Source organism: Tenrec ecaudatus, chromosome 5 (assembly GCF_050624435.1).
Source record: "Tenrec ecaudatus isolate mTenEca1 chromosome 5, mTenEca1.hap1, whole genome shotgun sequence".
NCBI lineage: Eukaryota > Metazoa > Chordata > Mammalia > Afrosoricida > Tenrecidae > Tenrec > Tenrec ecaudatus.
The window spans coordinates 32,830,137-32,848,766 of record NC_134534.1 but is presented as its reverse complement, the minus strand read 5'-3'; the positions used below and the strand labels follow the sequence as shown (position 1 = coordinate 32,848,766).

General features: G+C 41.3%; 1 protein-coding gene across 2 annotated transcripts in view; it reads left to right on the top strand.

The window, feature by feature from the left end:
• The window catches only part of ZFPM2 (zinc finger protein, FOG family member 2), a 513,834-nt gene that overhangs the window by 333,133 nt on the left and 162,071 nt on the right, over positions 1-18,630 (top strand). For both annotated transcript variants that reach the window (XM_075549373.1, XM_075549372.1), the window contains one exon: positions 13,134-13,245. In XM_075549373.1, coding sequence (XP_075405488.1) covers positions 13,134-13,245 — 112 coding nt within the window. The remainder of the gene's footprint in view (positions 1-13,133; positions 13,246-18,630) is intronic.

Here is an 18,630-nt window from a genome sequence, read left to right as displayed (position 1 = left end):
TATGGGGTCAGTCTGCTCCTTCCTGTAGGGTCAGTCTGCTCCTTCCTATACAGTTGCTATGCGTCCAAATGAACTGATCAGCAGTGAACTTGGTTTAAAAAAATTTTTTTTATATGAAAGTATTTGTGTTCCCTCTCCCAGGAAGATACTTATTGCTTACACTAAAATGACAATATTTAATCAGTGGCTCATGTTAAAATACTGTATTCAATGATGTTGAGAACCGAAAGCAAATATGTATCAGGGATAATCATTTAAAACGAGTTCATAACTTTAAAACTGCCTAAACTTATGGATGATACAGAGAATAACCAATAATGCTGTCGTTTTATTTCACATTCATTTTGCTTTTGAAAAGTTTCTTATCACATTTGAGATTCTACATTATCACAGTACAATTAAATATGTTTGTTAGTGGAAACTCTGTAGTTTCATGCTGTCCTGAAAGAATATTTTGTAGAACGATACTCAAAGAAAACACTATTATGGTAAAATCTCTCGGAAATTTCCATTCTTAAATATATGCTGCATCTAGTGGTTCTCATTATAGAAAATTACTAAGATCATTGCCAGTTGGTCTTTGCACACACTTTTAATTTAAGAGTATTAATTTATTTGAGCTTGAATTTGAAGCTGTGCACAGCATATCACATTTTTAAAGCATTAGGTATTGATATTTTTTATTAATTTGAGTCTTGTCGTATTCCCCAAGATTAGATATTAAATATGATCATCTACTGGTTTTCCTTCGTGTGCCTTTGTATATTTCTACATGGCTTGCATAATTCAGCTTGTAAAGCACACAAGCACATATATCTTGTTCTTATAGACCTTATTCTAAAGGAAGATTGTGTCTCTCATGATATTTCCAGGCCAATCACTTTATTTTTTTACAGGAAATTTCCAATGGCATGATGCCCCTAGGCAGGTTTGAACAGCTCATCCACTGCCATCAACTCTATTCTGACTGATAGCAGCAGAGGGGAAGTGCTTCTTAGGATTTCCTAGCCCATAAATGTGGGAGGAGACAGCCCCATCTTTCTCGGGGGTGGGGTGGGGTTGGGGGGGCGTTGAAGCACTGACTTTGCTCTAAGCAGCCCTGTGCTGGTTCCAAGGAGGTTTTCAGTTGGAATCATGGGCAGCAATCAGTTGTTGTTAGCTGCCATCAAGTTGGTTCTCACTCTTATCCACCCTGTAAAAAACAGAACAAAACGGGCTCCTGCTCCCTCCTCACAATTGTTAGGTGTGAACTCACTGTTGTCGCCTCTGTGCTGTTGAAGATCCTCCTCCTTTTACAACTGCTCTCTACTTTACCAAGCATGATGTCCTTCTCCAGGACTGGTCTCTCTTGGTAACATGCCCAAAGTACTCGAGGTGAAGTCTTGCGGCCCTTGCCTCTAAGGAGCATCTGCCTGGGCTTTTTCTCAGGGCGATTTGTGTGGTGCTTGGCTTTTTCTCAGGGAGATTTGTGTGGTGCTTGGCAGTCCGTGGGCTTTACATGGTCTTCACCAGCTCAGCTACTCGAATGCTTTCATTCTTCTCTGGGGTCTTCTTTATCCAGTGGACAGTTTTCTCCTGCATGGGAGACGATTGAAAACAACATGGCTTGGAGCAGGGACAACTTAGTCTGTAAAGTAACATCTTTGATTGTCAACACTTTAAAGAGATCTTGTGCAGCAGATTTACGTCCTGTGCTGGGGCTATTTGATTTCTTGACTGCTGTTTCCATGAGCAATGATGTGGACCAAAGCAAGATGAAATGCTTGACAGCTTCAATCTTTTCTCCATTTATCATGATGCGCTCTGTTTATCATGATGTTCTTGGATCCACAATCAGCCCCATCGGTTAGCCATGAGGAATATTAGGTGTTGTCTCTCAGCATCTGTCTTGATATCATGTGTATAATAATATGACCCCAAAGGACAGCTTGGAGCAGAGTGACAGTGTCATGTGGCTTAAAGTGAATTCTCAAGGAAAATGAAAATCTTTGCATCATTAACATCTAGCTAAGAAGTTTGTAATTTCCTCTTAGAAACTTACTGAAAAATCACAATTCTATTGCCTGGAAATCATCAGACTAAATTTTTTCTCATTCCAGGCTAATAAAGCTTAGACTACGTGGCATGCCCCGAGTCACTGGGGGCACCATTAGGTAAGACATTGAATTATCGTGCACAACAGATTTTAAGTTGTTATGCCCCATAGAACAGAACTTGGCACAGGGACATATTCAATTCAAGCTCACCGTCGTTAGAGACATCACACAGAGCAAAAGAAATAATAAAACCAAACTCACTGCCAGTGGGTTCACTCAGACTCCTCACGGCCCAGTAAGGAGCTTCTGCGCATAGAAATCCGTAGGGAAGGGGTGGCCTCCTCTTCCTCTCGAGGAGCAACTGGTGAGTTTAAACTGTTGACCTTACAGTTAGCATCCCAGTAGCCACACCATCGCCAGGGCTACTTATTTTATAGTAGATGTTGAATTTTAATTGAATTCCAGTATGGAAATTAGTTAAGGTGCGTTAACTGAAATATATTTTGTCAAAGATATTTTCTGTAGAGGTCCTTGATCATATCGCACACCACTCAATGTCTTTTTACTGAGATGTGGAGAATAACTCAGTTGGGAATGATGCCATCTAATACCCAGGGACCAGAGACCATGCACATGGAAAGGAACAGAGAGTTCTCAACGCATGCATGGATGTTAATGGTTGAGATAGAAAAGTCGGATGGGTTTTCTGGTTCTAATGTTATAAACTTGAGCCTACGATGAAGCCCGTGAGGGGTGCATATGATAGAGGCATTAACCATAAGCTTGATGGTTCAAGCCCTCCCAGAGGTACCTCAGAAGAAAGGCCTGGCAATATACTGAAAAATCAGCCATTGGAACCCTACAGAGCACAATGGTGCTCTGAAACACGGGGCCCGGCCATGAATCAGATTTGCCGGATGGTGACATGCTTTTAGTGTCTACAGTAATACCAAATCATTTCTGTCTACTGAAGAGTAAACGGAGGAGCCGTAATGGTGCTGACTGGGAAGCATCAGCTGCTTACTGCAGGGTTGATGGTTCAAATTCACCAGCTGTTCCAAGGAAGACAGATGAGGCTGTCAGTTCCCTCAAAGATTTACAGCCTCAACAACCCTGCACAAAGTGGCTATCAGTTAGCTGGACACAACTTGATGGGCAGTTTCCAACTCACCTCACTCCTTGCCCTCCAGTCGATGCCAGCTACTCCTGGTGACCCTATAGGACGGGGAGGAACTGCCGCTGCTGTGGGTTTCCAAGGTGATGGCTGGCTCGCTATGTGAGTAGAGAGTGCTGTCATTCTCCGGAGGAGTTGCTGATGGTTTCAAATTGGCGACCCAGCCCATAACCACTGTGCTACCCGCTACTCTGTATCAGGTAGGGATTAAAGAATAAGTTGTTTATTTGAGGGAGAAGAAACAAACAACTCTGAACTGTTAATAGTATTTTGCTTAACCGTACTTGGCATTTTTCCCCTTTTTAATCAGTTACTGAAACAAGCACCCTGCCCCACCAAGAACCTTTTCATCAAACTGTATCTATGGCTTTTCTCTGGAGTTCTCTCATGAGATTGTGTAAAATCTCCCCCAAATAAAGTCAATGGAGGCCATCTTTTCTATCAAGCGAACTAACAGTTCTTTGAAAAGCCACGAGACAGACTTTCCTGAGATTTGACCCTCTTCCTAGTCTTCATTTTAGAAATCTTCAACACATAATTCCAGTCACACGTGGAACCCACAGACAGCATTATGTCACCAGTTTCTTGAGTCACAATTCTCCTCTACTCTGTACCTTTGGGCTGTCTACTTCATCTCCATTAACCTTTGGGCTTGAGTATAAACATTTATTCAAGGCTACCTCTTTGGTCAGTTCAGTAGCTCCAAAAGGTTGGTGACAAGTGGATGCTAGTTTGACCTCTTTTATCCACATTAGATGATTCTAATTGTCCCTAAGAAATGACACTTTTGACCCATTCTGTCCATGTCAAATGTGTCTAAATGGGAAGCGTAGGGTGGCAACAGTGTCCAGGAACACAGAATTTTTAGCTTACACGTGGCGCCTCAAAAGTGAATCATTCTACTTTTACTGAAATCCAAGGCTTCTATTAGGGACCCAGAATTAACTTATTACTGAAAGAGACCTCTTGGTTACAAAGTACCAACTTAAACCCAAGACAAAAATACAAGAGTTTCTTTCCGTCTGGAGAAAATGAGGAAAACCTTTGTACAAGGAGGGAGTTAGGATTGTCTAAGTTTGCCAGCAACCTTAGTGTTGCGATTGGTTTGTTTTCTTTTGTTTTGTTTATTTCTTTTGCATGATAAATGATTGTTGTGGTTGCCAACAATCATTCATCATGTGTGTTTGTTTTCACAATCACACTGGCATATTCCAAATACAAAGGTGCTCCCTCCCCCCCCCCCCACGCTTATACCTTTTGCATACAAGTGACACAAGCCAAGCCATTCCTTGTTATATTTCATTGATTGAATCAAATCATCTGATCATGTCAAACTTTAAAAGACACCCAGAAAGAGGATGGTTGAAATAATTTATCAGTAGCACTGATGACTGAAAACTCTCTAAATTGGATAACTTGGATATTAAAGATTTCTTGTCCTGAATTTTATGCTCATCGCTACAAATATGAAGAGTAGTCAAGGTTCAACAGGTGCTGATTGTGCAGTTTAGTTCATTTGTTTACCTAGGTGCTAGCATGTGCCGGTGTGAAAGTCAGCGCATTCGAGACACTGGGCCAGGTGATTAGTACAGCAACCCTTTGAGAGAGAATTCCTTCCCACTTTACAGATGTTCATTCCGAGTCTGGAAAGCTTACGTGGTCTTCCAAAGTCACAGACCCTAGCAGTAGGCTCTATTGAGATGCAAACCCAGGTCATCTGACGAAAACCAGTAAAGTCTGTTCTCTTATACTTCAACTTTAAGATCAAGAGCAAGTCAAGAATTTGTTAAACACTCAATAAAGCTTCATGAATTACTACAGACGCCTCTGTGTATTTGCTAATCCTTCAAAGCAATTTTAATACTGTGAACACTTTAAATACTAGCACTTTTGTTGCTGTTGGCTACCATCACGTCAGTTTTGACCCATAGCGACCCTGTGCACAAAACCAACCGGGCGCCAGCCTCCTATTTGTCACGATGTTTTCATCCATCGTTGTCAGTCCCTCCGTGAGGGCTGGCCTCTTTGACGCTGCCCCGCTACATTACCATGCATGATGTCCTTCGCCAGGGAAAGGGTTCGCCTGACAGCATGTCCAAAGTGTGGGAGACAAGTCCACCATCCTGACTATACTTCTTCCAAGACAGATTTCATTTGTTTTTAGCAGCCCATGGTACTTTCAATATTCGTCTCCAGCACCACGATTTATGCACATCGATTCTTCGTGGGCCTTCCTGATTCACTGCTCAGCTTTCAGATGCATGTAATACTGCGCTGTGACAAACACCAACAAGTAAAAGCTCGCAGCCATCAAGGCGATTCCGACTCCTAGGACAAAGTAGCGCGCCCCCTGGGGGTTTCCCAAGACTGGAAACCTTTATGGGAACAAAAAGCCTCATCCTTTTCTTGGGGAGCAGCTGATGGATTTGAACTGCTGACTTGGCAGTTAGCAGCCCGAGACATAACCCACTAGGACACTAGCCATTCCATACTAAATCAATACTAATGTTGTTAATTCTTTGAAAACTGTTATTTTCCAACACTAATTTTGCTAATACTTTAAACCACTGAATTTACTTAATGATGGTAGAATGACAGCATAGATTTATTAATACTCCAGCCTAAGGGAATTCGCTTCATTTTTAAAAAATGTAGTCGAGAAGTAACTTGACCCTGATATATTATTAGTTTTCTGTTGCCAAAGAAAATTACCAGAAAGCGTAGTATCCTAGAACACAACAGATTTATTATGCTCCAGCTTTGCACATTGAAAATTGGAAATGGACTGACATCCCGTTGTCCACAGCTACATCCCTTTCTGAGGCCTTAGGAGAGAGTTTGGTTGTCTTGCTAATTTGGACTCATACTAACTTAGACTCTTAATGAATTCAGTTCCTTGATGCCTTAAAAGAGGGTGGGGTGTTTATGCCTAGTTTCTTAGATGCAACCATACTCTGTGGTTCATGGGCACGTTCTTTATCGTCTAGGCCAGTGAAGGCCGACGGGGTTCTTCTGTTATGGAACCCCGTCCATCTCCTAGCTGCCATTCACGTCTAGTTTGAAGGACTCCTGGGATTACATGAGGAGCCGTGGTGGTATCGTGGTTACTCATGGAGCTGCTAACTGAAAGGTCAGCTATTCAAAACCACCAACAGCTCTCCGGGAGAAAGATGAGCCTTTCTAGTCACATAATGAGTTACGACCTTGGACACCCACAGGGCAGTTCTTCCCTGCCCTATAGGGTCATCATGAGTCAGAATCGACTCAATGGCAATGAGGGTTTTTTGGGGGTTTTTTTGAGTGAGTGAGTGAGTGATAACATTGAGTCCATCTGGATAATCGTGACTATAGGTTTCCAAGTTTATTTTTACTGATGCCTTTTTAGTGAGGGGCCAGGGGGAAAGAACTACTCAGGGTCCCCTTAGAATGAAAAACTTCTTGTACTATAACCCGTAATCCAGAGTAAAGTGTAACATCTCTGTTTACAGCCCGCCCTTCATCATTTCAGAGCACCGAGCTGGGCTGATCTGCCAGTCTCGCCAGTCTCAGCACTTTAAACTTCAGTGCACCTGTACCTCTCTCTGCCAAGTGAAGGACTTTAAGTATCGGTTCTGGGGTCTTGAGTGTGGAGATCGTTAAGGAAGAGTTATTCTGGCTGCCACACCTTTTATATGGTGATCTATTTTTATCCATTATTGGGCCAGTTGCACTCTCTATAGGAGGTCTTGGCCTTTCTTTCCTTGTTTATAAAATCAGGGAGCTAAACTCACTGAACTTTAAAGTTGTTTTCCACCTTTTAATACTCTAGGATTCTAGGAACTCTTGTATAAGAATGAGACCTGGGAAAGTGAACGATCAGGTGATCAATGTGGATATTTTCATTATTTTCCATTCATGGCTTCAGCTGGAGTGTAGATTTCATATAATCCTGGCTAACTTCCTCCTTCTCACACTTGGTAATCTTCTTTGAAGGCAGTCAATCTCTACAAAAGTTGACTTTTTCAAAAAGAAATTGACTTACCTCCTCAGAACTCTAATAACCGGTCCCTGGAGATTATTTTATCTACTTATTATTTACTTACTGTAAAGCTTAGGTATAGCATTGCCTAACCCTTTGCTACTTTTTTCTTTTTTGCTTCTGCTTCATTTATTTGAATTAAAGGAAATTGTTTTTCTTTCTATTCAATTTCATAGGGGGTCCAATTTTACCTATGCTCAGGTCTAATGAATTTTCTCCCAACTCTTAAAAGATTTAATAGCTACCTTGCAATTATGGAAAGTTATGAATTAAATGCTTTCATGTACATTGCAAAATCAACCCTTACCAGCCTTTATTTGCTTGTGTGAAAAAAAGGAGAAAATATTAGTTGTTGAGTTGAGTGGAGCAAACCAAGAAACAAAATCCATGTAGCATATTGATTTTGACACTCTGTACACAAGCGTGAAGCCTTTAGTGCAATGTGCACATGTATCATTGGGGGTCGCGGTGACGAACTCAACCTGAGTTGACCAGGGCTTGCTAGCTTTCGCACTGAAAGTTCCTGCCCTCAGTCCCAGCAAACCTGGAAGGTTGGTCCCCCACGCATGGTAGTATTTAGAAACAAAGCTAAATGTGATGGTTGAGTTCTGTCTTCTTCAAGCGGTCCACCTGCAAAAACATCGTTTAACTTTTGAACTGAAATGTCCTTAATAATGAATGAATATATATAAATTTTAATTTTAATGGCTAAATATGTAAGGAGGGTGTCTAGCAAAATGCCTGCCCAACAAGAATAAATGGTAATGTCCTCTAAGTACTGTTACTGGCTGCTTCCTGCATCTTTGATAGAGAACATAGGCATTTCACGGTACGAAAGGTTCTTCAGGAGAGGTTTTTACCCTGGTCAGGGTGAAATTATGTTCCTCCCTGCAAGTTAACAGTGAAAATAATGATGATCTCTAGTCCATATTTTCAAAATACCACGTAGAATTTTAAGTATCATTGGAAGGATTTTGGAAGAACCGAAGTCAAAGATCCCTGAAACTATTTCCTATATAGACCACTGTTCATTTCCGGCGAGTATTTTCACACCCTGGTCCTAGCAATGGCAAAGCTTCCCCGTTTCTTTTTTAAGATTCTGTGTAAATATTGCCTTCTCTGTGATGTCACCCCATCATCCATGGGGTAGAATTTTCCCCCTTGCCATTTGTTGATCACAAAAGAGTGTACACATACCTATGCATGTCAACCCTGGTTCCTTGATAGCATATTGAACACATGTCTTACGTATCTCCGTGAGTGGAAATCAACTTGAAAGCAGTGGGTCTGTCTTGTGGTTTGCACTTTGGACCCTTCCCTGGAAAGACCTACTCGCCCTCATATTTCTAGCACCAAGCAAAGGACTGGGCACGTTAGTTTGTTTCTACAATAAATTAAATGCTATGATATGGCAAGTCAAGCCATATGTTTTGTACTAAAAAGTTTATATATGCCTAATAGGATTTCAGTGATCAATATCTGTTTTTCTTTTGATGGGGTTGGGGCAAATTAATGAAAAAAATCTCCTCCTCTTTCATTTCCATTTTTCCATACACTCTTTGCAGCCCTCTTATGTTATCTGTGGAAAATTATACTAGCTGATTTATTTTGCTGAGAGTCCAATGGCTTGAACAGCTATGGACTATATAGATTAAGTAATTTTCAAATATACATTTTTCCGTGAGATAAGAAAACCTAGGGCAAATGGAGGCCAGCTGCCTGTTGTTAAAATCCATTATTTAAAATCAGAAGAGAATAGATGCTATAAATAGCCACTAAGTGTGCCATATATAGATTTATACAACTGGTCTACTGCATTATGTGATGTATTCTGCTTACTACTTGGGAACCTTTGAACACTGATCTATGAGCTAACACACCTGTATTGGTAAAAGGAACTGGAAAATACATCATTAATATCTAACAGTTAATTGGACACGTGTCATTTTCAGTTCAGGTTGAAAGAGTTTGTTAGTCTTAACATTCTGTTTTGAACATGGAAGTAAATAAAAACCCGTTGTCAAACATACAACTATAAGGACAACCTGAGCAGCGGCTTGGGAAAAGGAAATAATAAATCCAAACTACACTTGCGTGTAGTGCCATGCCTGCTTTAGTCTTAATTTTGATTAGTAGTGTGGTTTTGAAAAGTGACCATCTGCCAAAATTGATTAACAGTGTTGTTGTTGTTGTTGATGCTGTTGTTAGGTATTTCATAGTGGGTTCCAACTCATAAGCACCTTATGCACAGCAGAATGAAATACCACTAGGTCCTTTGCTAGGCTTATGCCCTTTGTAGCCACCGCTCTGTCCATCCAGGCCATTGAGCGGCTCCTTCTTCTTTGCTGACCCTTCACCTCACCGAGCATGATGCTCTTTTCCAGGGACTGGTCTCTCTGGATAACATGGCCACAGTACCTGCAGCAAAGTCCTCACAGGCCAGGGTGCAATGTGGAGTCATCTTGACACGTTGGACACGAATGATCAGAGACCAGATGAGTTCTCAAAGGACATCATTCATAAAGAAAACAAAAGTCACTCAAAAGACAAGAAAACGTCAAAAGGAATGTCAGAAAAGACTTTGAAAGTTGCTCGAGATCTTAGAGAACCTAAAGCAATGAGGGAAGAGCAATGGCATAAAGAAGTGACTAGGAGGTTTCAGAGGCTGGCTGAAGAAGAAATAACTGAAAACAATATCACAAAGGTTAAGGATTAAGTTGGGAAGTTAAAGGATTTTATAGGAAAATATTGGGAGTAAACACACAGACATAGCATCAGAAAGAACTAACACTCCAGAAAGAGCATATTCTCAAGAACTAATGGTAATTAAGGCAAAAGTCCGAGCTTCATTAAAGGCATTGGTGAAAAGCGAGGGTCCAGCAATTGATGCAGCACGAATCGAAATGTTTCAAAAATTGGTGCAGCACTGGAGACACGGACTCCTCTAGACCAAGAAATGAAGACTACAGCTACCTGGCCAACCAATTAGAAGATCCCTAATTGTGTTCATTCCAAAGAAAGGTGATCCAACAGAATGCACAAATCATTGAACGCTATTGCTAATTTCATACTCAAGTCAAATGTTGCTGAACATAATTTTTAAAATGATTGACAGACTTGTGCCGGAAATTTAAGTAGGATTCAGGAGTACTGTATAGAGTCGATTATAAGCTGACCCGCATATCAGCCGAGGCACCTGGTTTTACCACAGGAACTGCATGAAAAACGTGGGTGATACACAAGTATATAGGGTATGGATGCTAGCTGAAAGTGACACATACTCGAAGGAAAGGCCTTAGAGTGTGTGGATCACAACAAATGATGAATAGTCTCAAAGAGAAAGGGAATTCAAGAAAACTCAACTGTGCTCATAAAAACCTACACAGACTAAGAAACAGTCCTTTGATTAGAACAAGGGAGTGTTGTATGGCTTACAATCAGGACAGGTGTGGGTCAGCGTTGTATCTTTTACTATACTTTTGCAATCATCTGGAAGCTAAGTAAATAATACAAAATGCTAAAAATTGAACTTTATGAAGAATAAGAATGTCAAAGTGGGATAGAGATTAATTACCAATGTGTTATATGCAAATAAAACCACCTGGCTTGTTGTTTGTGAAAAAGATTTGAAGCATTGGTAAAAATCAAAGACCCCAGACTTCGTATGTCTTATACTTCAAATCCAGCAGGCATTCAGACACACACGTGCGCACGCTCACATAAAGAAAAACCAATACAAAAAAAATCCTTTACACCTGGACCAATAAACAACATCAAGATGAAAAAAGAAAAGATTGAAGTTGCCAAGGATTTCATTTTACTTGGATCAACAATCAGAGCCCACAAAGCAGCAGGGATGAAATCGGAGGACGTATTGCATTCGGTGAATCTGTTACAGACGACCCCTTTAATGTGCTCAAAGGTAAAGGTATTATTTAGAGGACCAAGGGGTCCTATTCTGTATCAAGCAACTCAGATACAAATCGAAGTTAAGAGAGTGAATAAGAATGACTGGAGAAAAATTGACTCACTTCAATGATGGCATTGGTGAAGAATATTGAATATACAATGGGATGCCAAAAAAAATAAAGTTATTTTGGGAGAAGTATAGCCAGAATACTCTTTAGAAGTGAGGATGGTGAGATAGACCTCATGTGCTTTGAGCATGTTGTCAGGTGGACCAATCCGGGGAAAACAGGGATTTACCTGTTTCCCAACCCTCATGCTTGGTAAAGACAAATGGCAGTGAAAGGGAGGAAGAACATCAGTGAGTTAGATTGACACAGTGGGTGCAGCAATGGGCTCTCACACAGCAGGGATTTAATAGATGGCTCAGCACCTGGCAGTCTTTCACTCTGTTGTGTAAAGTGTTGCCATGAGTTGGAACTGACTAGAAGGGACGAACATCCTCTTTTCTAGGCAGCTTGGCTGGACGGGGCATAAGGCATTGGACTGCTCAATAAAAGACCCTTGTCTCTTGTTTTCACTTTTATCTATTAGCTATTTCATAAGAGAACTGTGTGGCAATGGAGTCCTTCAAAGATTTTTAGTTTGGGAAGCAGTACGGGAAGGGGTCTACATGCCCTTGGGGTTACTCCAAGTCACTGCTGTGTATTGATTCAATGGCCACAGGCTTTGGATTTCAATGGTCTCATTGATACTGCAAGTAATAGGTCAACATTATTTTTATGCTGTGTTTTCAATGTACTTTTGCAGCCAACAATGGATTGGTGTCTCCTGAGTTAACATGATTGCCATGGGGCTAGTGGAATGGATTTGTCAGAGGAAGAGATTCGGAATCTCCAGAGTGTATGGCTCTGACCTAGTAAATCGTCACAATGCCCAGTTGGGGGAATTGTGGTAGCATGTAACATATGGACAAGTCCCAGCATGAGCTGACATCCCTTTGACAGGATGCTTTCTGGGGAAAAATTCAATTCAGAAATTATCTTGAGATCCTTGCATTGTACCTGTGTTGTGGTGTGATAATTTTTGATGTAGAAAACATCAGAGATGATAAAAAGTTTGGAAGCCAGTTCAACCATGACTCTCAGAGATACACTTTCTTGCTAAGGTGTACATAATTCCTCCCCAGTTTATCCCTTGCCATGAAAGTTATCCACCGGGTTAAATACCAGTCATTTGGGTGCCAAACAGCCTAAAATGAGGAACCTTTGAGCCTTGAATTTAAAATGCACATTGGGAATACTTCTTTGGGATTATCGCCACTTGTCTCCCTGCTTCTCTGCTTCTCAGAGCAAGGGATGTCACCCTTTGGTTGGTCTGCATTTGAATTTATTCACGATTCCTCTTTCACAGTCTTTCTGGAGACAATGTCTGGTGAATCAGCATTATTTTTATTTCAGCTACACTCAAATTGCATATCTAGACTAAGCAAAGGGGGCTGGGGTGGATTTCATTATTCATTCACAATAAGTTTCTTCTCTAATATAAATGTTGCTCAGGATAAAGCTTTGAAATGGATCCTGATTCTTTAAATTCTTTCCTGTCTGTTTCAGGAAATAGTGAGATCCTGTTGATAGTAAAGTACAATGTGTCTAAAGTTCACTTCTAAACACTCTGCTCTTTGCGATGAAAGTCATCTGCATTCTCTTTATAATTCAGAGCCGCAAGAGATCAGTCTAATCTCGGAGATCTGATCCAGTATCATTTAGAGAAGAAAAAAAATCCTTGATAATAATTCTACCATTCAGATTAGTGAGTGCAGCAAAGCTTTACAGCTCCTGTCGTCTTAAAAAGATACCGTGAGACAGGGGAATAAGGACTTGGATTATGGTTCGGAAGATTTAGTTGTTTGTAAAAATAAAATGATTAGTGCAGTTATTATTCAAGGTTTTAATCAACGCAAGCAAATGGCCTCTGTTTGTTATCATTCTTTCTACAGAAGACAAAGGCGCAGGTCCCAATGGTGCTGACTGCTGGTCCCAAGTGGCTGCTGGATGTGACTTGGCAAGGAGTGGGAGACAACAAAAACAACTGCATTGTGTACAGCAAAGGTAAACACAAGAACATTTCCCTGTCTCTTCGGAAGTGGGGAAACCTGAGCACTGCCGAACCTCGCCAAGCGAGCTGTGATGTAAAATGGCATCCTCTTTTTTTTCCTTCTCCGATGAACCTCTCTAACCTGTCTTCTCAATGTGGCTTACTGTTAGGTTCAACCCAGAATTTGAGTGGCCCGATTTATACCTTTCCCTTGCTGTTTGTTTGTTTTGATAGGCCTGATAATATCTCAGATTCCTTTCTTGGACAGTCTGTATCAAAAAGTAAATTCCTTTGAAAATTGAGTGGTTTATGTCAAGGTGTGTGCTCCCAGAGGCACTGAATTCTTCCATCCAGTGCCTTTGAATGCAGCCCAGGGAAAGGCTAGCTGAAAAGAGGCCATTGCCAAACCTCAGGGCTCCTTCCCATGGTGATTGCTGAAGGGCAGGAGGCAAAGGGGGTGGAGGGGCCTGAGGGGACTCTGGCTTGCAGAGCATTGCCTTTGATTTGCTCAATGTGACAGCAACCTAGACAGGGTCAAAGCAACCTTAGCTCCTTGACAGTGGATCCCCGGGACGGCTCTCCATGTGTGTAGTGTGGCTTGGGGCCACTGTGCTCTACCTCAAGTTTAGCGCTTTGCGCTAAGAGTGAAATCCCTAATCCCGCTTCCTCCTAAATATTGCAAAACCTTGTGCTTCTCATGTTTAATTTCTTTATGTTTTCTTTTATAACCAAATAGACCTACTGAGATCAAAGATGTGCTTGCACATTGAACCTTGAAACCATAAAAGCATACAAGGGAACAAGCAAATAAGCACCCCTATCACTATATTAACATATAAAACACTAATCATAGCATCAAAGACTCTGAAAAACTTGCTAGAAACAATTACAACTGGTTCTTATAGTCATTACAATTGGTACACTTATAAGAGGATTGGCTTCACCCTGCCAAAAGCCCTTGAAAGTTGAAACAGCGGAAAGAGGGAATTTGCAAGCTGGGGGAAAAAAATCTGCACACCAGGATCTGATTATATCCCTTTCCTTCTGTAATTGTTGGGCCCGGACTCACTCATTTTCTGCCCTGGAATACCTGTGGTGTGCTGGTGGGAACTGTCAACTGGAAGTGGGATGTTCCCAGGATACACCAGTATCGCCTCACAATGTAAAAGCATAGAATACAGAATTGGCTTGCCATGGACCACAGTCAAAATGGAAAAACATACCAAAAAAGTGTCCTGACATGGGAGACCATGATGGGGGCATTTTTTGTCAAATTTATTATCTCCGTTATGACAGTATAAGATACCAATGGAAGAGGTATTTCCCATTCTTCATCCAGATTCATTGAGATTTTACATTGGACCTTCTTTTGTGGCGAGGATTGTTATTATAAGAGGGGGGAAATGTAATTAATTCTTTGATGAGTTGAATATTTTAACTTGAGCGTGTTTTCTTGTTTGTATTATGATTGGTTACTGTTAATTCTCTTGGGGGGAAAACATTTGTGATAGCTTATAAATGCTAAATAATTAATTTGTAAAATACCATATATACTCAAGTATAAGCCGACCCAAATAACAGTTGAGGCACCCAATTTTACAAATGCTACATTAAAAATGTGCTAAAAATCTCGGCTTATACCCGAGCATATACGGTATGCATTGAGCCCAACTGTATGCTCCAGTCTGAGCATGCTGGGAATGCTGTCCCTTGACATCAAGGCACCTTCGTCTCAGAGCACTCAGGTGTCACAGTGTCCCGAGTTGTCATCTCTATGAGCGCAGATCTCCAGGAGCTTCTCCCTTGCAGTCACTGGGTGGGTTCCAGCCACCAGCCTTTTGGGAGCAGCTGAGTACTGACCTGAGTACTGACCTGAGTACTGACCTGAGTACTGACCTGAGTAGTGACCTGAGTACTGACCTGAGTACTGACCTGAGTACTGACCTGAGTACTGACCTGAGTACTTGACCTGGAGTACTTGACCTGGAGTACTTACCTGAGTACTTACCTGGAGTACTTACCTGAGTACTTACCTGGAGTACTTGACCTGGAGTACTTACCTGAGTACTTACCTGGAGTACTTACCTGGAGTGACACCAGGGCTCCTATACTGATGACTCGAAAAAAAACCCATTGCCCCTCAGTTGTCTTATAGCAGGACAACATGGAATACACGGCACTGGGTTCCCAAGACTGATCTGTATGGAGGCAGACTGCTGGGTCTCTCTCCTGTGACGCCACTGACGGCTGGGCTTAAACTGCGGACCTTTCAGTTAGCAACGAGTATGGACCCTCGGCATCACCAGGACTCCTACGCTGATTCAGAGGCGGCATTTTTTTCATCACGCTTTGCATCTTTTCTTTGGGGCTCCCATACTAAATTGCATTCATTTTCTAGTATGGTCACCAGTTTAGTGTCCAAGAAAAAAAGAATAGGTAAAAACGTTAGATATTATTTCCAATCAAACTATTTTTCTTGAGATCAAGGAAGGTCTCTTTTCATTCCTGGTCTGGAGCACTGCTTGGATAAAGAAAGCGTTAGATAAATATCAAGTGTATCGTCAGATAACAAATATTCACTTGTTTCTAGGCACTGGGCTAGGCACTTTATATTACATGTTGGAACACCATCTGAAACTGCTGTTACTTAATGTGTCATTTTTGTTGTTTTCAGACACACAGACACACATCCATGGAACGTAGTGTCCGATATGTATTGCTAGACTATGTTGTCCCTGTAATAACCTTTAGAAGGACTCAGTGAAATAGGTATCGGTTTTCCCACTTAACCACAGGCAACTTAGAGAATAATTATTCATCATCATGAAGCATAAGGATAGAGTACGATGCAAATCTAGCCTTTGACGACTCCCAAACAGGAGCTCTTTGAACTTGATGACAATCGGCCATGAGTGAATCCGTCAATAGTAATTTGGTCTTCAAGCTTGTGAGAAAGTAGAGGCTGCTTTACCGTGGGCATTTCCAAATTGTATTCTACATAATGAACCCAAGATTAAAGAGAAAGTTCAAAGACCCAACTATTGCCAGATGTGCTCCCTTTTGAAAGCTCATAACACATGCTAGTGTTAAGGTGTCCTGCAATACACAAGTCTAGTTAGGCCGTTGACCATTGGAAGCACATATTCGTTTCTCCTTCTGGGGAGCCCCCGTGGAACGAGTGTGCCTTACTGTCGGCCACTCTGCTGTCCTCATCACCTTGCTTGCCCACAAGCATTCGCTGTTAGCATCCAGGGGGCCATTGGAGAGTGGGGACTGCTCAACCCAGAGCATATCCAAAGTTTTGTGACAACCGAAATGTTCTGGGATTCCACCAAGATCAGCCAGGTCATAGAAAACAGGACTGTGGGAAGAATTCTAACCAAGACCGCATGGGCTCTTTAATCTTCTCCCACCACTGGCTGCTGGTAGGGGCAGCCCCCCCATAGCAAGATGGTGTCATAGGTAAAAGGTTTAACACTTTGCATTGAACAAAGACTGGCTGGAGAGCTATGATGTACAAGACACTTCATAATGTGTTTTTTACTTAGTAGTTTGTGCTCTGTTGTCTGTGTAGGATAGAATCCAACTGACCTTAGGTTATGTAAAAAACAAAAATGTTGTGTGTGTGTGTGTATATATATATATGTGTGTTGGAGTGGAAGGAATCATTAACTCACGTAACTGAGTCTGGGGATATTCTGGACATCAGGAACAACTCAACCCCAAAGCTCGAACTTTTCCCTAGACTTTGCTGATCTTTTGGCTCATTTTTTCTGCGTGAACATTAGTCTCAGGCAGGATCATCTCACCTGGTAGTGGGTACCAGACTTTTTCTACCTGTACAGTGATACCATTGGAGAAGGTATCAATCCCTAAACCAATGGATCATTATGACTCAATGGACTTGGTCTTCAGGCATCCTCGGGGCCCAGGAGTGGATTGGACCCAACTACATGGGCCTTCAGGTAGAGGAGAAATTGTCCCTCAAGTGCCAGAGCAGCGAAGACCCTTTGTTTGTTCAGTTAACATTTGCCTCCCAGACATTGCACATTATTGTGAATATCCAAGAGACTATCGCTCAGTATGAAAAATAAAAATCCCAATGCTGCAGGAATACTTCCTTTTTGTTTTCCAATTAGGAACGTAACTACCTTTGAATCTCATGTCCAACTCATGTTAGAAGACCTTGCTATCTGAGAGTTTATCTGTTCCAATTTCAAAGTAGAATCTAAAATGAATACAAGCAACAATTCTTTAAAAAATTACATTGCCTGTGAGATTTTGTTATATTTTATGGGCTCCTTCATTTTTTTAACTGCTACCAATTAAGAGATGTATTTGCTTCTTAAAACAAACAATAACCGAAAGAAACCCATTGTCACTGAGCCAATTCCAGTTGAGAGCAGCCCTATGGAATGGGGTAGAGCAGAGCAGTAGAAGCCCCAAGGCTGTAATATTTTTCATGGAAGCAGACTGACTTGTCTTTCTCCCATGGAGCAGTGGGTGGTCTTCACCTCTGACCTGTCGCTTAGCCACGTGTACTTGCTACGGTACCACCAGAGTTCACTATTTGCTTCTTAAAGTTATCATTAAAAGTAGATTCATAGCAGAATTAAACATGATCATTTCCATTTCCAGGTGTCCATCAAATGATTATTATAATAAAATTATGGTTTATCACGTAGTGCTGTTTGGGTGTAATAATCCTGTGTTCTCACAGTAACAAACCCATAGTACTGGATATTAAATCAATCTAATATCCTTTTTCCCTGCCTCAACTACCCCTTGTCCTTCCAGAAAGTAATTAGGTCATCCAGACATCGATGGGCCAGACTTGTTGGGTCATCTGGTTTTTGCCATTATCATTCTCAACAGACGCCAGATACTGTTAATTTAATGATCTTTGATGGAAAAATATGGAAAAGCACCCTGCTGAAGTTAACGGATCTCTGCTTCTGAGGGTGGGATGGGCAAATGCTGGAGCACCTACTTCTAAAGCCTGTTGACTGGTACAAATCGACTTCTTCACCTTCCCTGGTTTTCTTTACAGCATTTGCTAAGTGTGGCAACTCTTTTAGATTAAAAAAAGAAAAAGTAATAGGTAGCTGTGATTTTCATGTCTTTCAATATTCAAAATTAACCTTTCAGCATCTTCCAATCAGTCTGGTTCCCATAAATCACGATGAATTGGGCTCAAATGATATGGTTTCGTTGTTCCTTAAGTACAGATTAGCCATATTCTCTAGTTCACCAGATCACAAGAAGGAACGCTGTCAGTCAGCAGAGGGAACAAAGTATTGGGTAACCCATACTCCCGCCTTATACAGGATTTCTCTCCATGTAACGTGTAATGTCATTGTAGAACACTATATATTTACTCTGTAACCTTGGGAAAAATC